Below are 15666 nucleotides of genomic sequence, written 5' to 3' on the forward strand. Positions count from 1 at the left end.
CAAGTGGCATAGAATACCTCTTCCATGCCACTGCAGTGCCATGCACCCGAGGGAAGCCTGCACACCCTCCAGGCTTTCTTCTTTCTGAAGATGTCTGAGTTCATTCATTTGCCTGATGGTTACTTGCCTGTCACTTCTTGCTCCAAATCCTAGCCGATTCTCAATTTCCCCAGTCTCCTCCCACTCTCAGGTTTCTGTAGCCTCTCTCTGCAGCCCCTGAGGCACATTTAAAGCAATGCCACCATCCCTGAGCCTTCACTGTGATCATTTTCACTCTGACACCTTCTCTCATCCAGACAGTGAGGAGCTGCTCTTTCGTAAGTAAAATGCATTGATCTTGCTTTCTAAATAAAAGAAAAATTCGCCCCCCGAGATTAATTCTCTGTCTCCCTCAGAATATGAAATGGTTACAGTCAGCAGGGTTTTTTTTAAATCATTTTTTTCCTTTCTGATTCATTACCTTTTGGGTATTTTACGAAGCTGAAATGCACCAGCAGAAGTAAATGTGCCTCGTAGACAGTAATATGCTATACAAATAAAAGAAGTTTCTGTGGTCAAACATTTAGAAAAATATTGTCTGTATTTTGTGTCCTTTGAAAATAATAAGAACTAAGCACATAGAATATTAGGTTTTGATTGCCTGACCAGATTCTCATGTACTGAGAAAAACGGAGATACATGTGGATTTTTATTTATGCAAAGCAAGAGAAGCAGCAGGTGGCCTGGAGGGAGTAGGAGCTGCAGGCAGTGGTCACGCCCTTGGCCCTGGGTCTGTCTGAGCCCTTGGCCCTGGGTCTGTCTGAGGCTCCGGACCATCATCATATCATCATCGCAGTGGTGTCTGAGGGTAGGGAGGGAGCCTGGAGCCAAAGGAGCAATTGCTGAGCCCCAGAGGAGGCCCTGGAAAATTCCGGGATTTGACCCTCTCTGTGTTTCCAGCAGCTATGTCTGGGCACCTGCACCTCAGAGTTGATCCAGGTCTTGATTTCCACCTTGCTGACCATCAGAGCTCCCTCTTGGCCTTTGTCGAGTCTGACCTGTGGAGCAGGACCTCTGACGTGTGCCCCTCCTGTGTTGTATCCAGGGACAGGGTGCCTTATCGGAGAGACTGCGGAGCTTCAGCATGCAGGACCTCACCACCATCAGGGGAGACGGCACCCCTGCTCCCTCGGGCCCCCCACCACCGGGGTCTGGGCGGGCCAGCGGCAAACACGGCCAGCCTAAGATGTCCAGGAGTGCTTCTGAGAGTGCTAGCAGCTCAGGTAGGTGTCACTTTACTTCCCCTCTTTCCCACTCCTTGGGCCTCGCTTTCATTGAGAGAGGCCCAGTCTGCAGTGTGGCATGCAGCCTGGCCCTGGCCCCACGGACCTGCCACCAACAGAGGTGTCCATGAGATCATGCCAGGTCAGCCAAGGGGTGGAGCACCCCTCAGGCCAGGCCAGGAAACCGGCCTGGTGACTCTGATCAGGGACAGGGTTAGGTCACTTGCACCAAAGGGTCCCCCTTCCTCCATATGATTGTCTGGGGAATTGGGGGTAGTTGGGGGCTAGTGTCTAGGCAAAGCCTGGAGGCAGCAGGCACAACTGGACCTGGGCCCCGGGAGCCTTCTGTGTTGTCTTCTCAGACTCCGGGGAGGCGTACCTGTTGACACCTGAACGTTGTCTTCTCACCCGGGGCTTACTGCTCTCACAGGCCCTCTTCCCTGCCTGAATATTGCCTGTCCTCTCTCTCACTCTGCTGTCTCCTTGTCATCTCTGACCTGTCATGTACCTCACACCACCCCCAGCCTCTGCATACCAAAGGCCATGCTAGCTCTGAGTTCTCATTCCTGTGGTGACCCGGACCTTACAGTAACCACACCTCTGCCTCCAATGTCTGACTTTGGTGTCACACGCCCATCGTGGGATTGCTGGTATTGGGACTGACCTGGGGACCTCGTTAAACATGCAAAGTCCTGGGCCCATCCACAGAGGCTTCAGTAGGTCTGGGGTGAGACCCAGAAGTGTGATTTCATTGAGATGTAGCCACGTTTGGGACCCCCCTGGCATCGGATCCACCAGCATGTGTTTCAGGCTCATGGAGGGTGGGGGCACGGGCTAGGGGCACACAATTTCCCAGGCTGCTCCTTAGGAGGATGCCAGGGGCCTTGGCTCCCAGGGGCTGAGCACAGCAGCTGCCCAGGACTGATGGTGGGGGTGTGGGGGACGGTTCTGGATCACCACATCTGCCTCGCTGGGGTGAGAGGGGTGGGAATCTATGTCCACAACGTATGTCTGGTGACTGCGTGGCCCTTTAATCTATAAACGGAGATGTCTGGCCACCTGTGACCGTGTGCTGTAAGGTACAGCCTGAAGGGTACACCTTGGCCATAAGCCCCATGTCCTGACAGAACGCATCTGATGCCCGGGGGTCTTAGCCATCAATAGGAAGGCATGAGGCCTGCGGCTTCCTGGGAATGGCAACTCATGCTCAGAGCCAAGTGCAGCTCAGGGCTCCATCCATTTCCTCCCTCTCAGCAGTGTCCCCTTGGCCCTTCGCAGGTCTTAAGACTGTGGCTTTTCTGTTGGGAGATGTTTTAACCCTGTCACTGCTGGAAGCAGGGCAGGGTTGGGGAGGTGGATGCTCGGCTGTGGGGGTGATGGCCACCTCAGGGAGGGGTTACCTCCTGAGGGACCCCCCCACCCCAGGAATGGAATCCCAAAAGGCCAGACAGGAAATGACCTCAGGGATCTTTCAGTCAAACCCAGTGATTTTACCGGTGAAGAGACAGAGGTCCAGAGAAGGGGACTGTTCAGGGTCACCCATGCTGGGCTGCAGTAGAGCGTGGCCTCCTGACTCCGGGGCCAGTGCCCTTGGTCACTCACTCATCAACCATCCAGGCTTTGTCAAGCATCTACAGCTTCTGATCTGCCGGACACTGCCCCAGAAATAGGGATACAAAACAGAGTTAGGTCTCATCTCCACACTGCATCAGCTCATCGTCTACCAAGCCTCAGATGAAAGCTGCCCCTTAGATGGAAAAGGGGCCTCAATTCAGTGAAACCCAGAGGGCAGAGGGCAAGAAGCAGTGGGGTGAAGTTCGAAGGGGGTAGCCACTTGCTCGCCGCATGACCCAGGCAAGCTGTTTACCCTCTCTGCACCCTAGATTTCTTATCTACACAAGGAATGACACCCCTTTGTAGAGTTGTTGTGAGGCTTCAAATGAAACAAGCCATGTAAAAGTGCTTATGGTCATGCCTGGCACCAGTACATAGTAGCTGTTATCATTGTTCTTTTTTTAATTTGTCTCTCCTGAGAAGGCTCATTGTCATGCTGAAAGTGTCCAGGAGCAAAATGGGCCATCTTGGGAGGTAGTGAGATCCTTGACATTGGAAGGACACAAGCCAAAGCTGGATGGTCAGGTTCGAGGGAGGGATTCCTGCTTTGGCTAGGAAGCGGGTGTAGGTGTCCCTGGTGTCCCTTTGCCTCTAAGAGTCTGTGTTGCCATTTTAGAGGTGAGCCCAGTGGAGGAAGCAGGCTCAGAGAGGTTGTGCACTGGGCTGAGGCCCCCAGGCCCAGAATCCAGGCCTCCTGCCTAGACCTCCCCCGGTGAATTATTCAGGGCAGCCTCAGAACTGGGAATGCAAAAAGCTGGCAGGGTCTGCAGGGAGACGGCAGTGTCTTCTGGGCCTGAAGCATCTTCCCAGCCCAGCACCAGGTAGAAAAGCGTTTGGGATGATTTGCTTTGGCACTGGCTCTGCCACTCTCCATGAGCAGAGGTGATGACATCCCCTGCCATGCCCCAGGGAGGCAGTGGGGAGTGTTCCGGCTGTCCCAGGCTGAGATGACCAGCTGTGCTGCATCATGCCCCAGCCCTCCTCACTGCTGGCCCCCTTGGCCTCAGCCCCTATGACTGCAGGGGGCAAAGAGGAAAGGTGCAACCCAGCAGGGAGGCCAGGGACAGTGTGGTGCTCTTTCCAGCTGTTCTGGAGCCTAAAATAAAAGCCATCTCAAAAAGGAAGACAGGAGCCAGGTGCAGTGGTTCACACCTATAATCCCAGCACTTTGGGAGCCTGAGGAGGGTGGATCACCTGAGGTCAGGAGTTCAAGACCAGCCTGACCAACATGGAGAAACCCCGTCTCTACTAAAAATACAAAATTAGCCAGGTGTGGTGGCGCATGCCTGTAATCCCAGCTACTCATGGAGTAGCTGAGGCAGGAGAATTGCTTGAATCCAGGAGGCGGAGGTTGCACTGAGATGAGGTCGTGCCATTGCACTCCAGTCTGGGCAACAAGAGTGAAACTCCATCTTAAAAAAAAAAAAAAAAAAGGAAGACAGGTGAAAGATGGCCTGGGGCCTGGATATGGGGCAGAATTTCCTGGGTCAGAGGCTCTTGGGCTATCATACCCTGAAGTAAGGTCAACATGCCTGGGAGGAAGTCTGGCAGAGGAAGCCAATTTATACCGGGCTGGTGTACTCTTCCCAGCTCAGCCCCCAGTGTGGGCCTCAGATGCCAGGCCAGATCAGGTAGCAGAAAGAGCCCCAGAAGAGGGGAAGAGGCTAGACTTCATCCTGGCTGGGAGATGCCGGGCCTGTGCAGACACAGCAAATGCAGCACAGCAAGGCACGCTCATTCCTCCTGAGCCTCAATTCAGCCTCAGAATTTCTCTCAGAACAACCCAGGCAGTCGCTACCATAGATTTGACCTTGGCACAGAGGACAGACCTGATTCCCTTAGGCTTTCTTCTTTGTAAAAAAGGCCCAGTAGTCCCTATTCAGCCTATGTCTTAGGGTTGTGAGGAGAGCAAACCATAGAATTTGCAAACCCTGGACAGGTGGCAGGAGTTGAAGACAACCTGGAGAGAGGTGGGAGCTGCACCTCATGGAATTCTCTGCAGCCGCTGGAAGCAACAGATTAAATGTGCACACAATGGAACTTGAAAGCATGATGCCAGGTGAAGAAAACTGCAAAACAGAATGAGATTTTATCTAACAATTTATGTAAAAAATATATGCCTATCATGCAAAGTAACAATACGGAGTTTATATGAAGAACATGTTCAAACAAAAAGTTGCACACTAAAATATTAAAAGTGACACTCCTTGAGAAGGAAGGAGAATGTGAGTGGGGTGTGGGAATAAAAGTCACGTAAAGGCACATAAAAAGGGTTGCCAGGCGTGGTGGCTCACGCCTGTAATCCCAGCACTTTGGGAGGCCAAGGCGGGTGGATCACCTGAGGTAGAGAGTTTGAGACCAGCCTGACCAACATAGAGAAACCCCGTCTCTACTAAAAATACAAAATTAGCCGGGCGTGAAGGCGGGTGCCTGTAATCCCAGCTACTTGGGAGGCTGAGGCTGGAGAATTGCTTGAACCCAGGAGGCAGAGGTTGCGGTGAGCTGAGATCACGCCATTGCACTCCAGCCTGGGCAACGAGAGCAAAACTCTGTCTCATTTAAAAAAAAAAAAAAAAAAAGTGAGGGGGATCCCATGAACCAGTGTGGGCCATTTGCTGTGAGCCAAGAAGGGACATCCATGTGACCTCCTGCATCTTGAGAAAAGGAAGGAAGATGCACACAAACGAGGAAGGGAGGAAGGGGCACAAAGACTATCCCTGCACGGTCATTCAGTGCTGCAAGCTCCTGGCAGACAGACAAGGGTTCTGTGCTTCCCTCTGTAAATGCCTACCCAACATACCCACCACATGCCTGGCACACAGAGACCTCTGCATGTGCGCTGAGGACACAGGGTCTGGGCATTGGAGAAGGGGAAGGAGAGTTCTTTCCTGCTGCTTTCAGCACCCAGAATGGGGCTGGGCAGTGTATTTGGCCTGACCCTCTCTCTTGCCTGGAGTTTTCCTCTTTGCTTAAAGGGTCAGGGCAGGCAGGGATTGACATGGCCCTCCCTGCAGAATGAGCTGGGAGGTGTGTAGTTAGATACCATATGCTGAATGCCTAGCACTGGACACCAGGAAGTGTACAAGAAATGTTGAAAGAATGATCCTGGCCTTCCATGGACTTGGAGTCACTCAGTGAGCATGTATTTAGTGAGCACCTACTCTATGCCAAGGCCCAGATGTGCACCAAGACCAATGGCGTGTACAAGGCAGCAGCCAGTTAGGCCTTTGCAAATGCCCAGATACGAAGCACTTTGGGGTTCAGAGGTAAGTCTGAGGAGGTTTCCTGGAGGACATTCTGAACTGGAAAGCAAAGAGAGGAGGAGGCTCTGGGCAGGGGTGCTTGGAGTTATTTCCCAGAGGGAACTTTGACTCTGTCTCCTGCCTTCCCTAGGGCTGCAGGGTGCAAGGACTGACTTTGTGTGCCAGGTGAGGGTATCTTCTGCACCTGAGCAGAAACTGAATCTGAGATGACTCCCCACTTTGGTGTCTCTACAGAGACCCACCTTCCTGGGATCCCTATATTGTACACACTGGGATCCCCACACCTCTCCAGGGCCTCCCTGTTTGCCCAGGGCTGGTTCCTGTCCAGTGGGGGATGTCACTGATGGTGCCCCCACCCCATTCCCACAGTGTGTACCTGCTGCTCCACCTGCAGGACCTGGAAAGGTGAGTAAGCAGCCAGCCTCTCCGCAGTGTGCTGGACTCCCACTCGGGAAGAGCTTCTAACCAGGAGCGGGCACCTGACCCTGGGGCTCCCTTTCAGCTGCACGGTCACAGGGAGGGGTCAGGAGGTTAACCCTTTATAACAGCAAACACAGTAGCCTACAGTTCCTGTAAATCTGGGAGCAGCTTAACTGGGTGGTTCTAGCTCAGGGTCTCTCAAGAGGCTGCAGTCAAGATGTCAGCCTGGGCTGAGTTATCGGAGGGCTTGACGAAACTGGAGGGTCCACTTTCAAGACGGCATTCTTATGGCTGTTGGCTGGAGGCTCCTTACCTCATGGGCCTCTCCAAGGCTGCTTAAGAGTCCTTACAACATGGCAGGTGGCCTGGCCTAGAGTGAGCCATTCAAGAGAGAGAGGGCAGGCAGGAAGTCAGGGTACCTTTTCTGTCCCTGTTTTTTGAAGTCACACTCATCACTTCTGCCTTATTCTATTTGTTGGAAGCAAGTCATTAAGCCCAGCCCACATTCAAGGGGAGGAGAATTAATCTCCAGCTCTTGAAGGGAGGAGCATCAAAGAATGTGTGGAGATATCTTAAAACTACCACAGGGTCACTGGGCGCGGTGGCTCATGCCTGTAATCCCAGAACTTTGGGAGGCAGAAGTGGGAGGATTTCTTGAGCCCAGGAGTTCGAGACCAACCCGGGCAACATAGCAAGAATTAATCTCTACAATTAAAAAAAAAAAAAAAGCCAGGTGTGGTGGTGTGCACCTGTAGTCCCAACTACTTGAGAGGCTGAGGCAGGAGAATTGCTTGCGCCTGGGAAGTCAGGGTTTCAGTGAGCCATGATTGTGCCATTGCACTCAAGCTGGGTGACAGAGCAAGACCCTGTCTCAAAAAAAAAAAAAAAAAAAAAAAAAAGCCACAACAGGGTCATACTTCCTTGTGCTCCAGGTAAGGACACAGGAACTTCAGAGGACTAAGGTCCTCTGAAATGATGAAGTCCTGAAGTTCCAGGGGTTTCTGGTCCTGGGGCAGCCAAGGGAGCCCTGGTCCTGCTTTGCCACTTACTAGCTGTGCAACTTTGCGTGAATCACCTAACTGCTGTGAGCTTCAGTTCCTCCTCTTAAAACGGAGATGAGATCCCTGCTTCCCGGCCTCACTGTGCTGTTGTGAAAGTGGCTGTGAAAGGGCCATAATAATCCTGGGAAGGATGATGATGATGATGGTGGTGGTGGTGGTGGTGATGATAGCCTGGAGCAGCCAGGAGACCCCAGGGAGAGTGGAGGTCTCCCAGTTCTGGACAGAGACTCCTGTTGCTGCCCTCCCAGTGTGTGAGTGATGGCTTGCTGGAGCCACAGCCACCTAGTGGTTGCCATGACCTGCTTCTCCAGTTGCCTAACCTTAAGTAGACACATTAGGGACTAGTGAGGGTCCTGGACTAATCCAGTGCCCCTTTTACACTGCCTGGCTCCCCATGGAGAAGCTGCCTTAGGCTTGGAAGGCAAGAGGGGCCATGCCTGGCCTGCAGCCTGCTGGCTGGTGTCAGGGGAGGAAGGCACGCAAGGTGCCTAATATAGCTTTTGCTCCAGCCCTGGTGCTGCGGAGGCATGACGTGCCCCTCCCCCATCGGCAGTGAGCAAGACAGGAAACTGCATTATGTGACGTGTCCTGTTTTCCCTGCATTGCTTTATTTTTAAGGCTCTCAGTGCTCAGCTTTTTAAGTCCTTTATAGAAGAGGTGGGGATTAGACTGGGCACAGTGGCTCACGCCTGTAATCCCAGCACTTTGGGAGACCGAGGTGGGCGGATCACCTGAGGTCAGGAGTTTGAGACCAGCCTGACCAACATGGAGAAACCCCGTCTCTACTAAAAGTATAAAATTAGCCAGGTGAGGTGGCATGTGCCTGTAATCCCAGCTACTCGAGAGGCTGAGGCAGGACAATCGCTTGAACCTGGGAGGCGGAGGTTGTGGTGAGATGATATCACGCCATTGCACTCCAGCCTGGGCAACAAGAGCGAAACTCCATCTAAAAAAAAAAAAAAAAAAAAAAAAAGCTGGGGATTTTGGACGCCATAAGGCCAAACTGAACTGACAGAGGAGTCTGAGCAGGGCTGCAGGTGGAGACAAGCATCCCAGACCAGCTCTGACTCTAACCCTGTGTCCCTGTGGGGCCTCCTGGTCCAAGTTGGAAATGAAGAGGCTGCGTTCAGCTGTTCCCAGCACTGGGCACTAGATGCTGGCCTGGTGGACACACTAGTTCATGGGAAATGACCCTGCGGTGCCAGTGGCTCCAGGCAATTGCAGGGATTTCTGTCTATTCACACTGTAGTTTTGAGTCTGCAAATTCTGTGAGCCATTCCAAAAGCCTCTAATTCTGGGAGACTGGCACTTGGGGGTTGGGGAGAGTGGCTGCCCTCTCCTCCATTCTTCCCCTGACACTGCTCTGTGCTGCTCTCAGAAGCCCTTCCCTGCCATGATACCTGGTGGTTTCATGATCAGACACAGTGTTTCCAGTGCATTTCAATAGAGCTGTGGTTGATTGTAGGAACTGAATAGTTCTGGAAGGCTGCATGTGCATAAGAGTGTGTCCAGGATTCAGTGTCCAAGTTCTGGTTCCTCATCCCCGAGCAGGTTGGGAGCTGCTGGGGTGGGGGTTGCTGGACAGTGGGAAGCAGGTGAGGCCTGGTGGCAGCCTCAAGACCTGGAAGCCGTTGCCCTAGCCCTTCCTTTCTTGGGCCTACGCCTCTCCAAGGGCCTCTTAATACCTGTGCCCTGGCTCTCAGGTCTGCATGCAAGGAACCCTTTGATGATTGGCCTACACCATTCCCTCTGAGGCCTTGGGAAAGCCCCTGTACTCTGCAGGCCTCAGTCTCCCCCTCCATGAGGTGTCCCTTGGTCCTCCCAGCTCTGACAGTCTCTACTGGGTTGTGCAGTGGTGGCAGATGGTGTTGGGGGAGGTCTGTCTTGCACCTGGGGCTATTGGCTGACTCTTAAGCAGTAAGAGGATTTCACAGTTATCGGGGACACTTTCCTCGTGGTCCCCTGAAATGTTGTCACAGGGGGCGCTCACTCAGGCCAAAGCCTGGGAAGATTCAAATTACCTCTGGGGCCATGCAGAGCCTCAGGATCCCTCAGCAGACAGGAACATTTTCTAGGAGTTGTAAATTCAGGTCTTAATTCATGATGGGGGTAGGGGAAGGAGGCATTTCGGAGGCTGCTAAGTGCCTTTTAGGGCAGTGACAGAGCTTGGAGGCCCCAGAGGGCAGCAGCCTCTATTCTAAGCTGCACATCTCAGATGCCAGAACATTCTCTTCCCATCTTTGCTCTGTTCCTGCCCCATTTGTCAACCGATTCCCTATTGTTTTCTGCATGTCTTTGTCTCTCTTTTTCTGTGTGTCTATTATTATCTCTCTCTCTTTTTTTTTTTCTCTGCCTACCTCTATGTAATATAGAACTGAACTCTGGATTACTGCCAGCGTGGTTAGTCATAGAGGTGTCCCTCCCCGCCTTTTAAAATCAAGCATGTAGGACATAATTTTTCAAAGCAGTCATCCTTTTTGTCCTCTCAGAGAGAGAGAGAGAGAGAGAATTGCATTTTGAGTGTGGCCTCTGGGCAGTGTCCTTCTGATTATAGCAGGAGGAGCTGCCTGAGGTTTAGAGCATGGGAAGTGAGTGAGCATGTGTGTGTCTACATGTGTGCATGTGAGTGTGTGTGTGTGTGTCTGTGTGGATGGGGATGTGTGCATGGTGCACACATGTGTGAGTTTCAGTGCTAAAGACCCTTCTCTAACGGAATGTTCTTTTCTCTCTCCTCGGTGCTGTTGGGGACGTGGATGTAAGTGTTCCAGACAGGCGCGCTCTTCTGCAGACATTTGCTGCCTTCCATTAATGCTCCCGCTAATGTGTGCTGTGTGAGATGTTTTTGCTAACCTGGGGGAGGTTCTGCTGCACTGCAGGGGTGGGGCAGCCCTGGGCCCAGTGCAGGCTACACAGGCCTTTAAAGGGCTTAGAGGCTCTGCCAGTTTCTCCCTCCCTCCCTTCCCCACAGAGAGAAGAGGTGGAGCCTGCAGCCCCGGCTGCTGTAGCCCTGCTGACACATTTGCTAATACAGAAACATCAGCCAAGGCCACACACCCATTCCCCTGCTGTGGAAGACAGCAGAGACTCTGCCCTTTCCTAGAAGCAACCCAGCTTTGGGCATCATAGTGGCAGCTCTGCAGGCTCAAGGCTGTGGCCACCATCACCTGAGGTTTGCAAGTTGTTATGGCCATGACCTTGGGTGGGAGACCCTCCTCCCATACACGTTTTCTCTGGGAGCCAATTAGAGTACTAAGATGTGGATAGCAATACTCTTTCAGGCCTGTTGCCAGGGGTAAGGACCTGTTGGGTCACCAATCTTTAGATCTTCAGGGACAAGAACACGGAGGAGGCAGAGCATGGGATTTTCTACCCAGCTACTCACTCTCATGCTCCTCCTGGTGCCCCTCTTTTGGGACTGTGTTCTGTGGGGTTCATTTCTCCATGTATACTCCTTCCTGATATAAAAAGGAGTTAGGTCTACTTGTGGAAATAGATCTAAAGTAGCAAATCAAAGTAAGAAAATTGAAGCATGGGGAAAAGGGAGTGGGCAAGTAAGATGGAATCAGTGGGGAGAAGGACATTTTAAACGCATGCCATCAAGGTGTAGACTGTCGAGACACCTGGCTTCCTTGAAACCACTGCAAAGAGGGAAATACAATTAGTTAAGAGATTCAGTCCGCTGTGCAACAGCCAGCCAGCGTCGTGGAAGCTTGTCTTATTTAGAATGTTTATTCTCACTGGTTCTGAGAGTAAGGCAAATATTATAGACAACACTCTTGGCAGAAATGCTCAGCGGACACAGTGACTAGGAGATGTGTTCTCTTTTTAGGAGGTTCTCTCCGTAGCTTCTTCCTGAGGCTATTCTGGCTCCCTCACTGCCCACACTGGCCTCTTTTGCTCCCAGCCTCTGCTGAGCTGAGCATTTGTTTCTATTCCTGCTTGGATATCTGGGTTGTCCTTGAACCATCACTCCTACTGGGCTGGAGGGTCATTTCTTTTCTACCCTGCAATCCTTGCAGTGGAGAACATGTGCAAAGCCATTTCAGTTTTATTACTGAGATTATAGTGATGGTGGTGATTTTGGTAATGTGTGAGTTCATTGCTCAGCCTCAGTGAATCCAGACTGGATAACTGGCCTGGGTTGTTAGATGCCTGAAGATCTCATGGTGACTTTGGGCCACCTTCTGACACCTACAACCATCCGTACAGGGAAAGCCCTGGACCTGGATGTGGAGGGTACAGCATATGCAGAGGCACAGTCTCGAAGCAGTACCCACCCCACTTCCATGTCATGGAGTTTGCTGCTGGGGTGGAGCTGACCAGGCTGCTTCTGCAGTTTTTGCCTTGGTCTGAGGGCTTTTGGTCTTTTTTCCCTCCTGCCAGGCAGGAGGTATCTGTGTCCAGAAGGAATTTCGTGGTTTGGTTAATGGGGGTGTCAAGCTCTGACTTGGTACTAGAGCTGAGATCTCTGAGATGACTTCAGGATTCTATTTAGTTTAGTTGATGAGTGGCCACTGTGTGCCCAGCCCTGGGTCAGGTGCTCAGAGGGACTGAGGGAGGATCAGCCATGGCCCCCCAACCTCAGGATGCCTTCTGTTGGCTGAGGCAATGAGACTGACATGAGGACCGGGGCACCCAACACAAGCTCTGTGGCACAGCCTCCAAGCACTGTCGGGTCTCAGAGTGGGGAGGCCAGGGAGGGTCAGAGTATTCAGCGAGGGCTCCCTGGAGTCACTGGTCTTTGTGCTCAACAGGATGCAGCTGATTAGGACAGAGGAAGGGAGCAAAGGACAAACTGAGCCCAGAATAAATAAGCTGAGGGAAGTTCAGAGTAGAAATAAAATAATAATAATAATAATAATAATATAAAAAATCAAAGGAACATCAATTATCTCAGGACTTTACTTACTAAGGCTTAGTCTGAACTAATCACAGCCCAGCCTAAAATTCAGCTTTGGGTGTTGTGCTGCCGCCTGCTGGCTGTTGGGGAGCACAGCAGTGGTAACTGGTAAAGCTGCCCAAGATTAGGGTTCAGTTGTCTGTTTTTACTCCACGCTTGGTGGTGTTATAGTCTAGCAAGTCCACTGTTGATGGAGAGAGAGCACATTCGGTGGCTGAATATGTTCTTAGGAGCAAGGTGTCTCAGGAAGAGCTCTGGTTTCTATCCGGAGGCCTCACAGTGATTGGACCAGATGACTTGAGAACCCCTTAGTCTTGCATTCTGTGATTCTAGGTAAGAACAATAGATGAAGCATAGAAAAATGTGTGTGTGTGATACCAGATAAGCTGGGTAGGGGCAGAAGATATTTTACATCTCAACGAAGAACCACCTAGCCAGATGACATGGAATATGTATTAGCATTTAACATTTAAAAAATACTGTGCGTTCAATGAGATGAATTAATTCTGAAGCTTTTCCTGCAGATGTATTCAAGGCAGACTGAAACAGGAATCTTGCTATCATTTTTTTTGGCAGAGGCTTCTGTCAGATTCTCCTTCCTTAGGTTTCTCTGCTTCTCTAGGACTGGGCCTTCGCAAAAAAACAAAAAAAACAAAAACAAAAACTATATAGCTTTGTTTAAGGTTATCCCTTAAGGCCTCCTGGCATTTTATATCCTGTCTCTTACAGAATGCTTGGAATTGAATATGCAAGTATAATATACAATGTCAACATGGCTTGTATGTACAACATAGAAACTGCTCCCCCACCCCACCCCACATCACTGCTGCCATCCTCTCTGGAGGAGATTCTTTCCCTGAGCATTCACCTGGTGTGGGATCACAGGACTGAGCTGCAGGGATTGATGTGTCTCAGTTAAAGCCGCTTCTTTCTTCACCCAGGGAAGTGGTGCCCCCTTAGTAAATCTACTGAATTACTCAGAATTCAGTAGATTCTGAGTCTGTGGTTGTTTCTGTGCACAGTGCCTGGAGATTCATACAACTGCACTTTCACAATCCCAGATCCCCTGTAAGGAGGCCCCCAAAACATCAGTGCTTCCTCAGACCCAGGGGCCTCAGCTGTCCTCACAGGCCTGGTTTGCTGTGCTGTGTGCCTAACCTTGCCCTTCCCTGCTCTCTGCACTGATGCCTTCTTGGTATACCTTGTCTCTTCTGTGTAGATTGTAAATGGACATTAAGTGGTTGAGGGAGATGTGAATGAGGGTGGTGTGAAGGCATGGGAGCCCCACCAGGTCCAAAACCCATTGGCGTTTTCTGACGAGGAGGAGGAAGACCTGCTGGATTTCATGTACAAGTATAAAGCACCTCGAAGGACGGAATTGCCCCTGGAGGTACACAGTGTCTGGGGCTGTGGTTTGGAGTGTGTTTGTCCAAAGGCTGTGCCCTGGAGATTGGGGGTCCTGGGAGCAGCATCTCTTGGGGCACCAACATCTCCTCAATACCTGGGGTGGAAAGATCTCCTTCCATCAAACAAGCAGAACCAGCCACTGGATAGCATCCAGCTGCTTGCCAAGGAGAGGAAATCCTATTAATTTCATTTAGAAATAGCTTGAGCCGGGTGCAGTGGCTTACACCTGTAATCCCAGCACTTTGGGAGGCCGAGGCAGGTGGATCACCTGAGGTCAGGAGTTCGAGACCAGCCTGGCCGACATGGCAAAACCCCTTATCTACTGAAAATACAAAAATTAGCCGGGTGTAGTGGCTCGCACCTGTAGTCCCAGCTACTTGGGAAACTGAGGCAGGAGAATCGCTTGAACCTGGGAGGAGGAGGTTGCAGTGAGACTGCACCACTGCTGCACTCCAGCTGGGATGACACAGCGAGACTCCTTCTCAAAAAAAAAAAAAAAAAAAAAAAAAAAGAAAAACAAATAGGAGAGCGGTAAAGTATCTAGGTCTTTATTGTTTTGTTTTGGTTTTTCCAGGTATTAACAACTACCACTCTAAGTTGACGTACAAGTGAAAAGCAACCCAAATTGACTGTTTTGGGGGAAGAAAACTCAGAATGTGTTATTTGAAAAGTTTTTATAAATAAGAACAAGGCTTGTTCATCACTGTATCTCCAAGACACAGCATATAGTGCCTGGTACAAAGTAGCTATTCATGAAATGTTAGTGAAGGGGTATAGACCTTTAGAGTTACCAAAACCAATACCCTTGACATATATACTATTGTCAGTTGTAGGATGTGGATGGAGTTCTGGCAGCAGGAGGGCTGAGCCTGGAGCCTCCTGGGCCTTGCTCTGTGATGTGGGTAGGGAGTCACCAGTCATGAGCACAGGTGCAAGGACCCCAGTCTTTCTCTCTGCTTCCTAAGGTCTCCTCTCCTATTCCCCATCTGCTGAGTATCATGGCCTGAGAGGCCATCTGAAGCAAATAGGAAGTCTCCGTACAGACCCTTGTGAGACTTATATGGGGAGATGCCTTGAAATGTTCCCTTCCACAGACACTGAGCAGCCTAGCATTCTTATTCGTTAGGACTGTAATTATGACCACCTCCATGTGCAGTTCATCAGGTTCCTTTGCAAGGTGAGGCACACATGCATCCCTTTTAAAGTTAGAGGGTTTGGGAAAGGATGTTCTGGGCTTGGACACTGCTGGAGGAGTCTGGCCTGGGCAATCTGGCCTGGGCAGCCTCCTGATGGGGAGAGGAGCGCAGCCTAAAGAATTCTAAGGCCCAAGGGTTTGTGCTGTTTTGCTTTTGTTTATTGAAGCTGCACAAACTGCTTTACTGTTTACTGTTCACCAGCCCGCCAAGAGGCAGATTACTATAAAGGTGGGTTCCGTTGTTTCCGTTTTCAGTGTCTGTCCAGAGGTGGCTGGTAAGCATTTCCTAGTGGTAAGGCTGTAGCATGAGGACTCTATGAGAGGGCCTGTGTCTTGTTTTCTGGCTCATTCACTTCCTCCCTTCTACGTGCCTGCCCAGCACTGAGCCACTCACCAGGAAATGGTGGTGAATGCGACATGGGCCTGCCCTCAGAAGTCCCCACTCTGCTGGGGAGAGAGCAGGGCCCCCACACACCCCCTTCCCACTGGGTGCAAAGTCCTCTGCTGTGGGACATGTACATAACATGAGAGAACAAAGGAGGTG

At 51.1% G+C, this 15666-nt stretch overlaps 1 protein-coding gene across 2 annotated transcripts in view; it reads left to right on the top strand.

The window, feature by feature from the left end:
• Positions 1-15666, top strand: part of REEP1 (receptor accessory protein 1) — a 123649-nt gene that overhangs the window by 103761 nt on the left and 4222 nt on the right. Inside the window, exons 6-8 of one of the 2 annotated variants that reach the window (XM_054547956.2) lie at positions 1085-1262; positions 6509-6544; positions 13759-13910. In XM_054547956.2, the coding sequence (XP_054403931.1) occupies positions 1085-1262; positions 6509-6544; positions 13759-13910 (366 nt within the window). The remainder of the gene's footprint in view (positions 1-1084; positions 1263-6508; positions 6545-13758; positions 13911-15666) is intronic. The other variant, XM_024242258.2, reaches the window with a different exon arrangement.

Source organism: Pongo abelii, chromosome 12 (genome assembly GCF_028885655.2).
Source record: "Pongo abelii isolate AG06213 chromosome 12, NHGRI_mPonAbe1-v2.0_pri, whole genome shotgun sequence".
NCBI lineage: Eukaryota > Metazoa > Chordata > Mammalia > Primates > Hominidae > Pongo > Pongo abelii.